Genomic DNA, 19214 nt, shown 5'->3' with positions numbered 1-19214 from the left:
GGAAGTGAAAAGTCGTGTTAGTGGACAAATGGTAGCGTTTTCTCGTGGGTATAATCGTAAAACTTAACGCTTTCCCTTCTTCCAATTTTTCGAGGGTGAAAAACACGCTTCTTGTTTGCCGTAAGAATCGAGATAAGCCTATGAGTCATAAAACGAGAAGAATGTGAAAAAGGTAAATGAGTTTATGGCTTTTGCTTTCAAACGTGTCAATTTACTTCGCTAATCAACTTTACAAAGGCCTCATTATGTCTATGAAAATGATTCGTTGATTACGTCATTTTTAATAGACATTAAACGTTAGAAATTTATTAACTTTATGATAAAAAATGAACGTTTTTATTATTGCTTTTCTAATATCGTTGATCGGTCGGTAAAAGAGTCGGTTGGCTTCCATCGTAATAAGGAAGATTTCAGACGGTAAAGAAGTTTATAATTCTTATTACCATCAAATGGTAATGATTAATAAAAGTTTGAAAATATGAAAACAATTTTTTCGTCCTCGATACTTTTTAATTAAATTCTAAACCATCCAGTTTATAAGAACGTTCGATCATAAAATTTAATGATGAAAAAAGGTAAAAAATTTCTTAAGCGTATTTCGAAATTTATTGATTTTATCGTTTATACATTTATAACATAAATTTTGTTATATTAGTTAAAATCTCATATCCGAGGTATCTAAGATTTTTCTACGTATACTTTTTCTATAATAGGAACTTTGCTATCTCTTTGATTTATTTCTTGATAAATAAAGCAAAATCTACATAGTAATCGATATTAAAATGCGGCACTATCACCAGGGCAACGCTACGTGTCTACGGAATGGTATTATTGAAATCACGCGGAATGACATTAATATCGAGTATTTGGAACACGATGTAATGAAGCTTGTGGTATTCCAAGCGTCATATAACGTCGTTGTGCTCTTACATGTATAATCTATATTTAACTAACGACATCAATTGACCTCGATATTTTCCATCGTTCGTCGGCGGCCTGCCGGAATTTCGATTATGAGTACCGATAAAGTTGCTCGGCGAACGGCAAAAAATATAATTAAAAATAGGAAGCAATCATACGATGGATATGAATCGTCATCGAATTTAGCCTTGGTTTCTTCATTGCTATCGAATATTTTGATCAGCAAAACGTTTTATAATATATTAACCTGCGATAGGTGTTATGGTGGTAGTAGTCGTGTAATCGGTTGCAACTTCGATATCTTGCAATTGTTCTTTCGAAAGATTTTCGTCCAACCAAGCTTCGATTATAGGAAGATTTTCTTCGCGCCAACTCACCTCCTGATCGATATTTTCCAAAGCTTCTTGAATGATGCCACTGGCTGACTCAAGTTGACCCCGTCGACTCTGATACAATTCGTACACCATGTCGTAACCTTCTTGCGTTTTGAACGAGGAAGTCGCCGAATTGACGATACCATCCCAAAGATATTTTCTATTTTCGAATCTCTCTTTAATTGTATCCCAGTGCTCAGTTAGGAAATTAAAGAGGGTCGTGTAACCCGCTACACCGCCGGTGAGCATGTTAAAGATTAGTTGAATGTCAGAATCGGTGAAGTTATCATTCTGGTCCAGAATCGTTACGTTCAAGAGCCTAAAGAAAATATATAAACGTTATAATAATTTCATTATTATTGTATACACACATATATATATACATATATCACTTTTATCTTTCTACCTTTGAATTTTGTAAGTATCTTTTGGACAACCAGCCAATGTTTTCAAAAGATAGGTACGTTCGTTTTGCTTCCTCTCGAGACTATTTTGAGGGAAATTAATAACCCTTTGCAATCCAAATTCCCATTCATCTATGGTACCCCATTTGTATACCGGACAAATGAATTCGTTCGCGACCCTGGAAATGAAGTTTAGATTTTTTTTTTTTATATACTTCTCACTCGTTCGTTATCGCTCAAGTAAAAAAAAAAAAAAGACATTGACAAAGTCTTACGGATTTCCTTTATCAGGTTCCGTCTCCATCAACCATTTGCTATACTGTTCTCTTGCCTCTTTGACGCAAGGCTCGTAACCAGCACGACAGAGAAAGTTCTTAGCCAATCCTCGTATGTGAACTCTCCAAGATGGTTCACACAGTCGCCCTTTATCTCCTAACTTGTCGTAAAGCGGCTTCAACAGGCTACGTATATAGGCCTAAGATATTGATAAGAATAAATTTTGGTTTTGTTGTTTCGATCAATCGACGAATTATTGTTTATCAGGATATACCTCGAATTTGACGTATACGTTGGATCCCTCGATACGTTTACCAACATGATCGATCATCGTAAAGACGGGTTCCCAAACAACGAGACTCGTTTCCTCTCTCAAGAACAATGTCATATTTAAGGCGATTCCAAAGCATAGTTCACCCGCATATGCCAGATTCCAGGAATCATGGAGGAGCTTTGCCCTGGTCAAAATTGGAATGGTTTCGCGGTTCGGTCCACGTAGAAATTGTGATAACATTTTCCAATTGCAGGGATCGTAGTTCACCGGGAACATACCTATGACGGAAGGTATTTATTTATTTATTTATTTGTTTATTTATTTATTTATTATATTTTTTTAATAAGATTGCATTTAAGTACTTACGTATTAAACGATCTCCAATCGTATAGATACTTACCTATTTCTTCTGGATTAACGATAATAAAATGATCCTTGCTGGAGATATCCTTGATCGTTAAATTTCGTGGTTCGTTTTCTTTGGTTAACCAAACGGAAGGTTTTGTTTGAGAAAAGTTCAAATTGTCTTCGGACAACATAACGATTGGTATATCCCATTGAGATAGAGCTTTGTTGTTAGGAATCGGCGGTGGTTCTCTCATATAGACTTTCTGTAAATGTGATAGATCGTATTTGCTGATGATATATATATATATATATATATGTACATATATATCGTTTTACATGTATGTTCAATGTTACGTTCGTTTGATAAATTCAAAATGATATTTCTATTCATTCGTATGTCTTCGAAGGATACGCAACGTAAGTACATAGATACGTACGTAAATATTACGTCTTGCACATTCGCATAGTTTCTTTTTTTCATTTTTAATAGAGAAAGATAAAGATTAAGTGAGATATATCTATATATATATATCTCTATATGTATATATAGGATAGGTATGCGTGCATACATGTATATATATATATATATGTATGTGCGTATGTATGTATATATGTATGTATTTATGTATATATATGTATGTATGTGTTGGTTAAACGATTACTATTTTTTTTTCTTTTTTACGTTCATGCTCATAATCATAGCTTTTTTCTACTAACAAGGCAACATGCTAGCTCTCTCTCTCTCTCTCTCTCTCTCTCTCTCTCTCTCTCTCTTCGACGGTTCCATTATGTACTGAATGGATCGGAGGATAAAAATTACGTAAGAAGATTCCTCTTCGTTCACTCGCTTCTCTCTCTCTCTCTCTCTCCTTCTCGATATTATTATTTTCTCATTTTCGCATAGTTAAATCTTTGAATTTCAAATGTTTTCCCGAGCGACGACAAATATTCGCGTATTTTTTTATATAGTTAGTTACATACATATATGTAGTATTTCGATAAATAGATACTCTTTTATCTACGTTTATAGTAATCGGTCAGAATAATTTGATGATGGCAATGTATGCATCAACGATTCGTTCTTATCCATGGGAATATGCGGTTAAACGTGATATACGCCGCGTCCCTGAGAATGAAAATACGCTTTTGTTCGATCGGACCTGCTCACCTGGCTAAGAATAATGTCTCCACTTTCGTAATCGCGAATAACCGTGACCAATGGCAATCTATCCTGGTTGATCCAAGCGGTAGATACGCTTAAAATCGTCAGTCCTTGCGGTAGATCAGCCGTTCCAGCGGCTGCCTCGTCCAGACGAGTGTAAATATCCTTGGAAACGAAGACCCGTGGTTGCCTATCAACGATTAACAAATTTTTTTTTTTCCATTTCATTCTTTCTTCTTCCTTTTTTTTTTCTCTTTCTCTTCTTCTTCCTCCTTCTTTTTATTTTTTCCAAAATAACCAAGAAGCAGATTTTGTTCTGATCGTGACAACGCTAAGCATACATTTTTTATTCGCACGTATTATCTATTTTTATTTTTCTTCTCTGTAATCTTTCTTTTGTATAGTTTTTTTTCTTTTTTTTTTTCTGTTATCTTTTTCTTCTTCTATCTATCTTCAACGACTCACCTAACAATATTCTCCTCCTAACGGTGACACGAAACTTTCGAGAGAAACGTTGAACTCTTACAAGTATGTATATCGATCGTGGTTACCAACCCGTAACTAAACGGATTAACGGGTATATTTAAGACGATATAAACAGACACCCGATAATATTTTTCTTACGTTTGGAACTCATAAAGATTTAGCACAGGAAATACGTGATCTAATATTATCGATTTTAGGAAATGAAATATATTTCTTAACCGTTAACCATCTAATTCTTATCTCTCAACCATCATATCCATTTCCATCGTCATCATCGTATCCAATTTTCCATTCTATACTCTTTAAGAACGAGGAGTGAAAACTGATGATGAGAGTATAATTGCCCATTGGAACGAATTACACCGAACGTTACGAATTTATCTCCCTTTGATCGGAAGTTCCTAAGTCGAAATCGACTTTGAATGAGTCCGTATAAATCTGCTTCTTGGTTAACTAATGAGACCAATTACTTCATGTCCGACTGCTGTTGAATAAAGTTCCTGACCCCTTCACGGAATACGTCCTTGCCTAACGTGTAATTGAACATTCGAAAGACCAACTCGGCTACGAATTAAAAAATGGAGATTATATGTAAGAAATGAAATTAAAAATTTTTTTTATATATTAAATCGTATTTATGTATTATGTAACTTTTAATTAAATGTAATTAAATCGATTAACGATTTACCTTTGGCCACCGTTGCTTCGTACCTGATACCAGCCACTCTTGAAAACGGCACGGTCTTTCCAAATTCGTAGTAAAGAGAGTAGAGTATCGTCATTGGCCACTTTCCTTCCATTTCATCGGGATTGATCTATCGATCGCGGCGAAGATATTTTTTTTTTTATTTTTCTTTATTATTACCCTTTTTTTTTGTTTACGTTTTGTTTCTTTTCTTTTTTGTTTTTATTTATTTATTTATTTTTTTTCTTTTCAGTCTGGCATATTTAAACATAGAGTCTTTTTATTTTTTATTTATTTATCTGTTTTTTTCTTTATTATTATTATTATTTTTTTTTTTTTTTTTTTTTTTTTTCTGACGAAGGTTCGTTAACGAGACTTACGTCCACGGTCGTCAGCGAAGCGAGAAAAGAATTAAGTGTCTTGCTCACAAGAGTGTAGTTCCAAACAAATGGTGTGATGTATTGACCGATCCACTGATAGATCAATTCATAGGCTGTATTCCAAATCAGTGGACTGCTCAATTCGCTTTCTCTATGAGTAAAGGAATAAGTGATAATAGATAAACGTGTATGAGTATACATACACACGCATGCACACACGCGCGCGCGCACACACACACATACATATATATATATATAAAGAAATAAGAAAGAAAAAGGAAAAGAAAAGATTTATACTTGAAAAACATTAGACCCCAACTGTCCGAAGCTTTGGCAGCACTGAACATGGGAATAGCCATGATGTCGAGCTTGGGGAGGCCGATAGAACAATTGAAATAATTTTGTAGATAGTTCATGATCTTGACGATCTTGTTCGGCACGTTCTTCAAACTATCGAGATAATCTTTCCTGGCCCATATTCTGATTTCGAGCTTTGTTCCATTGACCTCGTCGATTTCCTGCGTTGGCACGATACTCTCAAAGTCCGACACTACCAGAGCAAGCTGATAGACCGATATTTCAGGTGTTTCCATGAAATGATTCCAAATCATGTTGGGCTCGTCGAGTCTTTAAAAAAAACAAACAAAAAAATATATATATACATATATATATATATGCATACACGTTTTTTTTCTATAATCGATGCAATATACGATACATTACTTACACTTCCGTAGTTCTTTCTATCGGTGTGTTCGATCTAGAAATCATAGTTTTCGGATGTTTAACGTTTAACTTAAACGTTGCCTTATAGTGCGGATCGACCAGACAGGGAAACATTTTCTGGGCATAATTCAGGCGCAAATAAGTGGCGACAAATTGGCTAGAAATAATTAAATGAATGCAAACAAAACGCTAGTAGTATATCACGTAACGCGCGAATTTCAATGAAAATGAGAGAATCTTTCGAATGAGTGCATAAATGAATTATTTACTGCGCTTGTCCTTCGGAGTCAATGTATTCGTTCCTAAAGAAGCCTGAGGTTTCGTTGGTCGTCAAATTACCCATATAATTGATATCCAGTTCTATTCTATCTCCTTCCTTCAACATTTGTTCCAAATGAATGACATACCAAAATTTTTTCCACGTTGGAAGTTCGGTTTTTGCGACATTGATCTCCAAAGGTGGCGGACCACTTTTTCAATGAGAAAGAAAGAAAAGATAATCGTAAATTTTTCAAAATTCTCATGCGCAAATTATTTTTCAATAGGATATTTTTTCATTATTATCTTACGTCTCTTCCGATTTCAATTCTCTGATCCTCACGTCGTTCGATATTTGAAGATCCGGATGAGCGTTCACTGTTATTCTATCCAACATATCCATACACGTTACGTTTATTTTAACACGACCCTTGAATTTACCTTCATCCATTAAAGGTTCGATCTCCAAATGATAACTACTTGGAATAACTTTTTCCGGCAATCTATGCTGATGTGCGGTATAGTGATATATGTCGTTTAAATCGATACTGCGTTTCCATTTGTACGGTACCTGGATGATACATCGATGAATTTATTAAAATCGTATACACAAGGAAAAATAAAATATACCCTATTGATTGAATCTATGATAAGCTCGAACATCTATTATCCACTCACGATATTAGAAGATTTGCCTTCCTTCGATAGAATAGAAACGAGGAATATTCCAGCGACGATCGCCTTCCACCACATGTCGAGGCCTTTGATATAACCGATCCAATGAATTTTAATCTCAGCTCGTTTGACGGTTCGATCATAGAAAAATTCTAATTATTGAAAATCTAACGGGCTCTTGTACGATCTCTTTAATTATAAGTTACATGCGTCGTTAGGTTCTCTTTTAGCTTTTATTTTTACTTCTTTTTGTTTCTATATTCCCTCTTTCTTTCTTTCTTTCTTTCTTTTTTTTTTTTATTTCCTTTCGTTCCTTCTTTTTGTTTCCTCTTTTTTTTTTTTTTTTTCGTTTTTCTTTTTTATCGGTACAATCTCACCGAAGTTGACCTTGAGGCGATAGGCACTCTCATAAACTAAATAAATTTCCTTCTCTTGGCTTAGGAACCTTATGGAACCATAGCCATCGTTGGACTGTCGTATCGAGTACTCTTCCTCGTATCGTACGCTCTCTATGATGGTCGATCGGTGGTCACTTGGAGGGTAAAACGAATGTTACAGAAGATGGTGAGGAGGATGGTGATGAATAAGAAAAATGTCAGGAGGAGAAAAAAATACGTGTGTACCGCGTGATACGATCTTCTTATCCGTAAGAAGAGTAAGAGCGAGATAGAAAGATAGAGGATAGATAGATAGGTAGATAGATAGATAGAGAGAGAGAGAGAGAGAGAGAGAGAAAAAGAGAGAGAGAGAGAGAAAGAGAGAGTACAGATTGGAAACGCTTAGGTCCACTTAGCGAGGAGCCATAATAGATCGTCCATTATCCAATTCTCTGACATAGTCGTCACAAAAGGGCCTAATCACGTTGGTATCCGTCGACGACGGATGAGAAGAAACAACGTCAATAGCCAATCCTAAGAACGTCAATGATAAACGAGAGTTCTGTCATTGGAAACATTGCATCCTTCTTCCATCTGACTCGATTTCAACATTGTTTTCCCCTTAAGAGTTGACTTGGACTATCACCTGTTTCATTCGATCCTCAGAATAGCATTCGAGTTAGCGATAAAGTATCCTGGACCAATCTCAACTTCTTCCTTAACACGAATGATAATTAAATTTGACTCGATTTATCTGTCATCTCGTTTAAATGGGTCAAACCTTTCGATGTTCTTCTTATCAGTACCAATAGGAGCAAGTACATGTGTACTTGCGTATACATACCTGAATAAGAAATAATTTTTGGATGGGTTCGAAATAAATGAACTTTTTATAGTTTATACAAAGCTTGGATCTTAAATAAATTCATCGAATACTTTTCATATGTCCTCGTATAGAATGCCGACGAATACCAATTGTCTTTGTATTATCTTTCATATATTAATTGTTCAAAGATGATGTAAACGAGTTAGCAAAGTGCACCCTACGTGTGACATCACGCTTTATAATATTGAACTTGAACTGTGTATACCGATTAGCACAATTATAAGGTAACGACGTGCAATGACTGATACATCCGTTGAGACAGACACGCCTCCTTGTTCGACGAGCGGACACGAACGACCTTGCGTAATATCTACGGAAAAAAGGAAAAGAGGAAAGAGAAAAAAATAAAATGAAAGAAAAAAAAAAGAAAAAAAATGGCACGTTTCTTATACGAGAGAGAAAATAATACATCATTGGAATTATCCGTTTATTTTGAAGCTTTTTCGTTTTAGATATTTTTGTATTTTTCTTTTTTTTTTTTTTTTTTTTTTTTGTATTAAATCTTTCAAACAATACAAATGAAGCTGTGTCATCATTATATCCGAAATTTTTTTTCTATCGCGAAAATGACATTGCTCTTGAACAAAAAAATAGAAAAGAAAAGAAGAAAGAGAAAGAAACGTTGTTAAAATATGAAAAAAACAAAACAAAAAATGTACATCGCACGAACGAAGACGTATCTTTTTATTCGTAATTTTCTTTTTTGTCGCAAAAAAATGATTTCGCCCTTGAAAAAAGAAAAAAAAAAGAGAGAGAGAGAGAGAGAAGAAGAAAGAACAGAGAAAAGGAAGGAAGGAAAATGAAAGAAACATTGTTAAAACATATATCGCGTTAACAGATACGATACATACGCGTTGGGGAACGGTCGAGCGAAAAAGGAAATCGCATTTTCTTTTTTTTTTTTTGTTTTTTTTTTTTTGTTTTCCTTTGTACGTATAGCCGAAAGAATGAATTACTATTTTGTGACAAGCCTATCGGAAATAATAGCATGACCAGGTAAAGAGAGGAACGACATCGGAGCGAACGCGATTAACAATAGTGGGGGTAAAGCCTGCAACCGTGCCCGGCGAACAGCATCCACGTAGTATCGAGGCCTCAGGTAAAACGTCAAATTGCGTTGCACCTGAACGCACGAGTCCACGACGACTACAACGACGATTACTACTAGCCGCCCGTTCGTGAATTTTTTTTTTTTTTTTCTTCAATTTTTCTTCATCTCTTCTTCGTCGAGGAAAGGGGAAAGAGAGAGAGAGATAGAGAGAGACAGAGACTGAGACAAAAAGAAACAGAGAGAGAGAGAGAGTGAGAGAGAGAGAGAGAGAGAGAGGGAGAGAGAGAGAGAGAGAGATAGAGAAAAAAATTATATTTCTTTTTTTTCTTTTTTTTTTTTTTTTTTTTCATTTTCATTCAAAAGTTTATATTAAAAATCAGAAGCAGACATGAGACGAGGATCGGTATCGACTTGGGAAACTTTTGGAAGGAGAAGCTGTGAGTATCGTTCGCATTTTTTTTTCTTTTGTCGTTGTTGATTTTTTTTTTTTTTTTCAATTGGATTCTTTTTGTCTTCTTTCCTTTGTTTGTTACGTTTTAATTCGTTCTTCTTTTTTCCTTTTTTTTCTTCCTTTTTTTTCTTTCCTCTCTCTCTCTCTCTCTCTCTCTCTCTTCTTTTTCATGATTTTTCATTACGCTTTAGAATGTTTTTCATATCGTAGTAATAATACCGTATAGTTTCGTAATAATTATTTCTATTCGCTTACGAATGTAAGGTAGTTTCGTGATTGTCAATGTTTAATTTTAATAGACCGGACGTTATAAATGCGCAGATTTTTGTCTACGACCGACAGTAAAACTTAGGACGACTGTACGTTGTGTTATTATTAATCCAGGTAAAAAAAAATCTTTCGATTTCAAATACTTACGTACGTTATCGCATCGAATTTTGTTATTTCATTATTATTATTATTATTATTATTATTATTATTATTATTATTATTATTATAATTGTTATCATTATTATTATTATTATTATTAAATTGTTTTCGCATCGCGAAAGAGAAAAGAGAGAGGGAGTAGATATAATGCGAATATTCGTTTCTCTTTCGTTGTGGCTTCATTTTGTTCTTATTAAAAAAGTAGTCTCGGAGTTCTCTTGAAAAAGAAAAAGAAAAAGAGAAAGAAAAAGAAGAAAAAAAAGAAATAAGTTCCATTCAACTGTTTACAAAGTTCATCAGAATCGCGAGCGTTATTCGAGCTCCTTGGTTAATACCATTATTATTCTGGAAGTCCATAGAAAAGCGGAGAAATGTGTATCGCTGTTAACGAGGGTCTCGCTTATAATTGCGGGATTGCGCTTTCTCTATTTCTTTTAGTTTCGATCTTCTTTCCTTGCTTTGTTTCTTCCATTTCTTTTTTTTTCTCTCTATCTTTCTTCCCTTTCTTCCTCTTTCTCCTTTATTTTTCTTTTTTTTTTCATTTCTTTGGAATATTGTCCTTGTTATATTCACGCTCTGCTTTTCGCGAATTTCTCTCTCTCTTTCTCTCTCTTTCTCTCTCTTTCTCTCTTCCTTTCTTTCTCTCTTAGAGAAAAGATAAAAAAACTTCCATAATTTTCTTCGATTCGATTATCGATATACGACTTCGGCTGAAAGACAAAATTGTCAATATTTTTATTTTAACAATTCGCTATTTTTTTAAATTTATATTAAAAGTTAGATGAGAATATGTGTTAAAGGTAAAAGTGAGTGAACGTGTTGTAACACGTATTTATGAGAAAAAGAAAAGAAAGAAAAAAAGAAAAAAAAAAAAAAAGAAAAGAAGAAAAAGAAGCAGCATCGTTAAAAACGTCAAAGTTACACTTTGCATCGTTGCGACCGTCTATTTACGCTTGGATCACGTTCGGTGATATAACAAAGAACCTAATTTCATATCATTCTTCGTGTTCGCGAGCAAACGCGAGCGTACGTTTCTACGCGAGTTTGTAAAGCTACAACGATATGACGCTTACGAACCTTCGACGATGAACATCGACGTTATTGTAATTCTATGTGAATATACATACATGTATATATATATATATACATAGATAAATAGAGAATAGGATTATGTAAAAGGATCTATAGTGATCGAGCTCTTTTAGCTTCACAGTTTTTATTTATTTTTATTTACTAGTTACAGTTACGACTCGATTCGTAAATGTAAATGATAATTTCTTAAAATAATAATGAAAAACAAAGAAAATGAAAAGAAAAAAAAAAAAAAAGAAATAGTCTAATAATGTGCATTGCTATGGCATAATGGTTATGCTATCGAATGCTGAGAATGCGAACTTGCGCATTGTTAAAATATACACAAGTAAAGTGAGAAGAGTATCGAGGAAGACCTTGAAGTTCGTCGGTCGAGGCTCGTTTACGTTCATCGTGCATTTTACACCACTGGAAATTGAATTCGATGATGTCACTCTTGTCAAAGCGATAACGCGAAATTCGACATGCCGGATTGATAAGAATGGCCTCAATGACTCGATTCTCATTGCACGAACGATTTCATGCCGCTAATCGCTGAACCTTTATTTCTCTTTTTATTTTTTTTCTTCTTTTTTTTCTTCTTTTTTCCTCTTTCTTTTTCTCTCTTCTCGTTCTTTATCTCCTCCGTACGTTTATTATTGTTCTCGTTATTAATCGAATCGTGTATAATAAATTATTAATTTTTTTTCTTTCCTTCTTTTTTTTTCTTTCCTTCTTTTTCTTTCTTTCTTTTTTTCCTTTTTTTTTTTCAGCTGCAAACATGGCACAGTATATCGGGGGACCTGCACAATTTATGACAAGCGACGATATCAAATACAGACCAACCGATGGTTGGTTTATATCATACAAAAAAGCGACCAGTATCGTAATATTTATTATTTTTATTCTGATCGTTGTTGGTCTAATCGGTTGGTACGGTCATACGACGCCGACAAAACGAGTAAGCGAGTCTAATGATAATTTTATTTCTTTCGTCGATCATTGGGATAATGATCATAAGACGTATGTAATTTTAATTAATCGATCTTGTCATTATTGCAGGTGCACGACGCATTCAGTTTGATAAACGGCGAATCGACAAAAGAAATGGCTAAGCCCAGTCATATTTCTTCACACATTCGTCCATTAAAATATTGGCTTTATTTTAAACCTACGATCATGGATTACGATAATAATAATAATAATAATAATGATAGTAATAGTAATAGTAATAATAATTCGTCCGTATTAATGGGACGAGTTGTTATAAAATTTGAAATTGATTCTTCGAATCGATTGCAAAAATTATCATTGAACGCTATTAATATTACAATGAAACAATACGAGTTGTCACTTTTGATCGACGAGGATTCCGAAGTACCTAAGAAAAGATATAAGAGAGAAAACGAGACTAACGTTATCGTTAAAAGCATTGAAAATGGTATTAAAATATTTGATGATATTTTTTATAGGGGGCATTGAATTTCTAGAAATTTTTTCGTTTTCTTGTATTATTTTCCTTCTTTTTTTTTTTTTTTTTTTTTTTTTCTTCAAATTCCAACTCTACGATTCAATAATTTCTTATTTATTTTCGATATATTCACAGAAAACGATACAACGTCGGACGATAAAAATTCTACGATCGTGTCTATGGACGAATCGAATAAGGTTATCGTAAACTTAGAAAACGATCCTAATATCCCTTTAGAAAATGGAACAACCTACGGGGAGGAAGAAACTGGACTTGTCCCGGCAAATGGCACTTTGCCGTTCGACTTCAAAGTGTCCAAGATCAAAGACGACTGGTTTTCCGTGAATGGTATAGGAAAGGGAGACGAAATCGTTCAGATAAAGGAATACGAAATAGACCAAGTGAATGGACTTCACGTGATACGTCCAACGGAAAAGTTGAAACGTGGTGTTTACTTTTTGATGATCGATTTCGAAGCAAATCCAACGAACGATGTCCTTTACGTCGTTGATTCGAGTTTCAACGAAGAGAATAAGTAAGTTGGCGAGATTGGAGGAGGGTGTGTGTGTGTGTGTGTGTGTGTATATATATATATATATATAGGGATGATAGGTGAGTGAGATAATAGCGATTTTTTTTCTTTTTCTTTCTTTTGTTTTCCTTTTTTTTCTCTTTCACATTTATCCCATTTAATTTACAATTTATTTCTCTTCGTGATTTTGAGTTAAAAAAGCAAAAAAGAACAAAGATCTTGTTTGAACGATTAGGAGGATGATGGGAACGTTATTAAAAACGGCAGGAGCCAGTCGTTTATTTCCTCTTTTCGACGAGATATACCTCAGAGCGATTTTCTCTTTATCCGTTGAACGTCCCAAGGAGATGAGAGTATTATCGAATATGCCTTTGAGGAGTACGAAGGATGCGTAAGTAAATTAGTTAATGATATATAGCGTTCGCATTATCGGAAAAGATTTCTTTCCTTTTTCTTTTTTTTCCCCCTTTCTTCTTCGTCTCTCCCTTAAGAAAGAATATTATCGTTTAAGTTCAGATAATTGCCTGATCGATACATTCAACGATACACCCCCGATATCACCTCACAATTTGGCATTCGTCGTTGGTAATCTCGAGGCAGTGATTCAAACGTTGATCAACTCGAAGATATTTGTTACGTTTTGGGCCGAGTTCAATACTACTTCTCAGGGATTCTACTTGTTGAACAAAGTCGAGCCTACCATAGTTGGTTTGACCGACATATTTTCGATATCCTATTGGCTACCAAAGTTGGACTTGGTTTGTCTACCTTGGAAAATTGTTAGATCGTCGGGAAATCCTGGTCTTATCACTATGCGGTAAGTATTTACTAACGCCTTTAAATTAGTCTACTAACGATTAATTGAAGTTTCTCGAATTCTTGACGTGCACAAATCGGCTAACGCCATTCTCATGAATATTCACGATTGAAACGTGTTGCGGCATAAACGTAACTGTGTACGGTTACGCTGTACTATTTCATTTTTCGCCAAATGAATATTCATTTTAAGGAAGTCGTTGTTTTACGCCGACGATCGATCGCCCTTGGTTACGAGAACGGAAGCCTTGAAGACATTAATAGGTTTGCTCGGGGAACAATGGCTTGGCGGTCGGGTCAACGTGAAAAGTTGGACGAATGCTTGGATATTGGAAGGATCGTTACTTTATTTTCAACATCTATTGATTGAAAAGGCAAGGGATTAACCGAGAATTTCTTCTTATATATCTTTTATAATTCCATCCGATTCTTCGCGATTATTTTTTCTTTTTCTCTTTTTTCTCTTTTTCTTTTTTTTCTTTTTTTTTTCTTCTTTCTTTTTTTTGATAAGAAGAAAAGAAATCCCTCCAGAGATAGATTTTCATGAGACACAAATTTCAGATAGATCCGTCATTGGGATTCGCTCATTCCTTCGTCACCGACGTTGAAACGAAAGCGATGGAGTCCGACGGATATGATTCCTCAAGGTCGTTCCAAGTGAAAATCAATCCACTTCGCATAAGATTGTTATCCATGGCACGTAATATGAGAGGTAAAAAAAAAAGAAAGAAAGAAAAAGATAAAAAGAACATTTTTTTTTTTTTTTATCATCCATTCTGTTAGATCTCACAGTTTCTTTTCTAAGACGAATCTTCTTCTATCTTTCAATTGCTTCTTTTTATAGGAGCATGTCTGATTCGCATGTTGCATGCCACGATAAGCAATGATACCGCCTTTAGGATCGCCTACAAGAAGCTCCTAACGAGGTAGTGGGTATATAACGTGTAAGATGCATGTAAATGATAAATCAATTCTTAGATTTGTTTCTCTCTCCCTCTCTCTCTATCTCTCTCTCTCTCTCTCTCTCTGTCTCTTTCTCTCTCTTCGATAATGATGTCATTTTTTTGGCATTTTTTTTGTTCTGTTTTACCTAAAAAAAAAAAAAAAAAGAAAAAAAAATAAAGAAAGAAAGAAAAAAGGACGAACGTAGTAAAAACTTCGTTTCGTTTATTTCAAACAATAATATTTCATAGATCATTAATATTTGCGTTTCTAGTCAAGACGACGGAAGCATCGATGCAACGGAATTTTGGAATTTCATGAACGAAGAAGCAAAAGAATTTCCGGATAACTTATCTCCGAAAGAAATAATAGATACTTGGATTTCTCAGACTGGATATCCTCTCGTTACCGTTTTGAGGAATTATGAAGAAGGATCTGCCATCGTCAGACAGGTTTCTTTATCCAAGGATTTCACTTTTTCATTATATATGTATCCGGTGTATAAATAAAAATGAGTAACGTCGGGACAATATTATTATCGTAGAAAAAGTTTTCTTACGATGTGCCAACGGCGGAAAGGAATGATTTATGGTATATACCTTTGACTTATGTTGGAATTGATGACGATTGGTCGAGTCCTAAGAAGGAATGGCTCGAAAAGGAAAGGGAACAAATCTTTTACAACGTTAGTACGATCGATGAAAAAAATCAAACTGGTTGGATCTTATTTAACGTCAACAAAACTGGTTGGTAAATGTTTGTTAAAAAAAAAAAAAAAAAAAAAAAAATTAAAAGAAAAGAACAAAAACAGCAGAAAAGAAAGAAAGACAAGAAAAAAATTTCGATACTTTCTTTCGATTATTATTATTATTATTATTATGATTATTTTCTTTTTATTTTTTTTTTTCTCAAAATTAAATCAAATTCGTAGGTTACTATCGTGTTAATTACGACGAAAAAAATTGGCAACTGCTCGCAATGGCATTGGATGAAAATCACGAAGCTTTCCCAGTAGAGACAAGAGCATCCCTCGTGGACGATGTCTTTGCTCTGGCAGCAGTTGGCTCTTCGAAATATGAGACGGCTTTTGGCTTTATTAAATATATGCAAATTAAGGAAAGACATTACGCACCATGGAGCGCTTTCGCGCATCACGTTTTCAAATTAAATAACGTTCTTTATGAGACCTCCGCCTTCCTCGACTTTCAGGTAAGCGTGAGAGTGTAAATTGAGGGAAGATGTAAAATGATGAAAATTATCACGAGCCCGTATTTAAGTTTGTCTTTAGACTACAGAGATATAGATAGATAGATAGATAGATAGATAGATAGATAGACCGAGAGATAGAGAGAAAGATAAAGAGAGAGAGAGAGAGAGAGAGAGAGAGAGAGAATGAAAGAGTCTAATCAGCAACATTCAACGAGAAAAATGAGAACAATGAAATAGAATTTGTAAAATTTGCATTAGCATAACTTTTCTTTTTATTTTTTTCTCTCTCTCTCTTTTTTATTTACTTAAGTTTTCTCTTTCTTTCATTCTTCTTCTTTTTCACTCTCGAAGAAAATTTTTTCAACCCGACACGATTCACTTTTCAGGAATTTCTACAAAAATTTATTACGCCATTGTACAACGAGGTGACAGAGAAACTCGAGGAAGGATCACCGCTTACGTTATTCGCTGTAAAATTAGCATGTCTTTCGGAACATTCGAAATGTCTCGATTGGGCCAAACAAAGTTTCGTCGAATTAAAGAGAAATCCATCCTTCAAGCACACGTAAATATTTCATATAGAAAAATGAAATAAATTTGGATAAGTTATGAGCTCTTAAAGAAAGAAAGTTTACATTTATTTATATAATTATTTATTCATGATATTATTGAATTAAAGATATTAATTTGTCTTTTGATAGTACGAATACTATAGTTATTCTTTTTCTTTAACTTTAATCAAGTGAAATTATTCTCAGGATTCCAATGTACATACGTCGAACGTTGTATTGTACAATCGCAAGGCATGGTGGTCATGACGAATGGAATTATTTTTATCAAAAAGCACGAAACAGTATGAAAACTGAAGAAAAATATAATCTTTTGTCCTCCTTCGGTTGTTTCCAAATTCCTGGTGTTCTTCAGTCGTAAGTAATATTCATTTATATTGAAATAATTTCTTACAGATATTAATTATAATATTTTAGAATCATCGATGAGATCCTTCAGGATGATATATATAACGACGATGAAATATGTATGATATTAAAATCCTTTTCAAGGAATCCAATTGCATCTCGAATGGCTTATAAATTTATTATGCTTAATTGGAAGAATATACTGAAAAGGTATTATCGAAGTTTTAATTTTGATTTAATAACTATTAACATTTCTCACCTTATATTATTTTAAATCTATTACAGATTTCATGATTCTTATTCGATAATAAGGTCCTTCATCCTGGCGATGATGAATAGTGTTACGAACGAACAGGATTTAATGGATGTACGTATTATAGAAAATTTCTTTCTTTTTTTTTTTTTTTCTAACGACTATAATAAATTCAAATCGTACGATTTTCCTTCTCTTTTCTCATGTTTTAGCTTCACACCTTTTGGGAAAGTAATTATGAATCCATAAAGACTATTAAATATGCTGCAGCTTTGGTCGAGGCTAAAGCGAATTTTGCAATTTCGTTGATTAAAAATTATTCCCAGGATATAAAGGAATGGTTAAAGGACAATAATGATTCGGGTGTTTAATTCGCGAGAGAAAGAAGAAAAAAAAGGAAGAAAGAAAGAAAGAAAGAAAGAAAGAAAGAAAGAAAGAAAGAAAGAAAGAAAAAAAAACCAAATATTTCGAGAATTTATATTTTTTCATAGAGACGAGCCAAGTCTTTCCGTGGTAATGAATTCCACGAGACGTTGAGATATAAGACTTTTATGATAGCACCATTGTCACATAAATCTTGTGAGATTATTAGATCAACAGAAAAAGAAAAAGAAAAGAAAAATAAGAAGAAAAAGAAGAAGAAGAAGAAGAAGAAAATAAATGTATATAAAAGGATCATTTATCCTTTTATTAGTTGAAAGGACGGAAAGAAATTGGTAGAGAAAATTACGTGAACTTTCTACGACAACAAGTTTTATTCTCCGAATGCTTTTCTCAAAGCATGATTACAAAACCAAGCAACAAGAATCTCGTCCTTACATCGAGTAGCCTTAGGATGATAGTCGTTAATATAATATTATTTTAAATAGGTACATATTTAACAAACGATAGGTAATATTGTATCTAACGATAATAATCATTACTCAAATAGTTTACCGTTTATTCTTTTTCCTCATTGTCCTCATTTTTCTTTTCTTTTCTTTTCTCTTTTCTTTTTTTTTTTTTCTTTTTTCTTTCTTTTTCTTTTCTCCCTCGTTCTTTCTCATTCATTCTCGGATAATAATGTGCTATTGCTATTACGGTACAATAGTTAACTATATTATCATCGTTATAATAATAATCTATCATATCACTTACTCCCACGCTCTTTCCTTTATCCGGGTCCTCTACCTTTCAGCTAAGTTTTTATTTATTTATTTATTTTTTTTTTGTTCTTTTTAATTATTGTTTTTTTTTCTTTTTTTTCTTTCTTTCTTTCTTTCTTTTCCTTTTTTTTTCTTTTTTTTTTTTATTAATTAGGACATTTCATATTAAATTCTACGTTCACGCAACTCACTTCGAAGACGTGTAAAATGACGATCGTGATCCTCTCATTTCATCTCTTTTGCCAAATCAGAACACGGATGTCAATTTGTATAATTAGTAAAGGAATTAATTAATTCACTTCTTCCTTCCTTTTATCTTTTCTCTCTCTTTTTTCTTTTTTTTTGTTTTTTTTTCCCTTTTTTTTTTCCTTGTCGTTTCTCAACTTCTGTCAATGAAAGGGTGCGCGTATTTTCTTTTTCTTTTCATTCAACTTCTTACACGCTCTTTTTTTGTCCTTACTTCGTTTTTGTTCTCTCTCTCTTTTATCCCTTTTCTTTATTTATCTTATTGTCCGTTTGTTTCGCTTAATGTTTTTTTTTCTCTGCATAAGATTACTATTTTACATTTGTTTTTCCCTAACGATGTCTTTTAAACATAAAAAAAAAAAAAAAAAAAAGAAAAGAAAAAAATTCCTTTGATACTAAATTTATCTGTACAATTTCGTGCATTTGAGATTTTAGAGATAGAATAAAAT

The 19214-nt window shown here is 33.6% G+C and overlaps 2 protein-coding genes across 5 annotated transcripts; one reads left to right on the top strand and one right to left on the bottom strand.

Annotated features, from left to right (window-relative positions):
- Positions 1–596: 596 nt before the first annotated feature.
- On the bottom strand, positions 597–7230 carry LOC118445493 (aminopeptidase N). Its single transcript, XM_035875067.2, has 14 exons — positions 6973–7230; positions 6606–6865; positions 6306–6506; positions 6038–6193; positions 5608–5937; positions 5311–5461; positions 4934–5060; positions 4716–4809; positions 3766–3949; positions 2650–2860; positions 2250–2527; positions 1975–2174; positions 1702–1878; positions 597–1614 (listed from the first exon to the last, which is right to left on the bottom strand). The coding sequence occupies exons 1-14, from the start codon at positions 7045–7047 to the stop codon at positions 1164–1166; spliced, it is 2895 nt and encodes a 964-aa protein (XP_035730960.2). The 5' UTR covers positions 7048–7230; the 3' UTR covers positions 597–1163.
- Positions 3003–18282, top strand: LOC118445593 (aminopeptidase N). 4 transcript variants are annotated; one of them, XM_085659626.1, is made up of 18 exons: positions 3003–3014; positions 9664–9720; positions 12008–12195; positions 12297–12675; positions 12841–13240; positions 13473–13628; positions 13749–14054; positions 14247–14427; positions 14615–14765; positions 14898–14982; positions 15270–15447; positions 15540–15741; positions 15927–16204; positions 16591–16769; positions 16963–17130; positions 17191–17331; positions 17407–17488; positions 17587–18281. In XM_085659626.1, the coding sequence occupies exons 2-18, from the start codon at positions 9672–9674 to the stop codon at positions 17743–17745; spliced, it is 3282 nt and encodes a 1093-aa protein (XP_085515752.1). In that variant the 5' UTR covers positions 3003–3014; positions 9664–9671; the 3' UTR covers positions 17746–18281. The 4 variants fall into 4 exon arrangements, with proteins under 4 accessions (XP_085515752.1, XP_035731204.2, XP_085515750.1 ...); XM_085659624.1 differs by lacking the exon at positions 3003–3014 and adding an exon at positions 10056–10118 and having other exon boundaries at positions 9338–9720; positions 17587–18282; XM_085659625.1 differs by lacking the exon at positions 3003–3014 and adding an exon at positions 10056–10118 and having other exon boundaries at positions 9338–9720; positions 14898–14979.
- Positions 18283–19214: the final 932 nt, after the last annotated feature.

The sequence above is a fragment of the Vespa mandarinia genome, chromosome 10 (assembly GCF_050613455.1).
Source record: "Vespa mandarinia isolate Hongniang chromosome 10, ASM5061345v1, whole genome shotgun sequence".
NCBI classification, from domain to species: Eukaryota; Metazoa; Arthropoda; class Insecta; order Hymenoptera; family Vespidae; genus Vespa; species Vespa mandarinia.
This window is presented reverse-complemented; position numbering and strand designations above follow the sequence as displayed.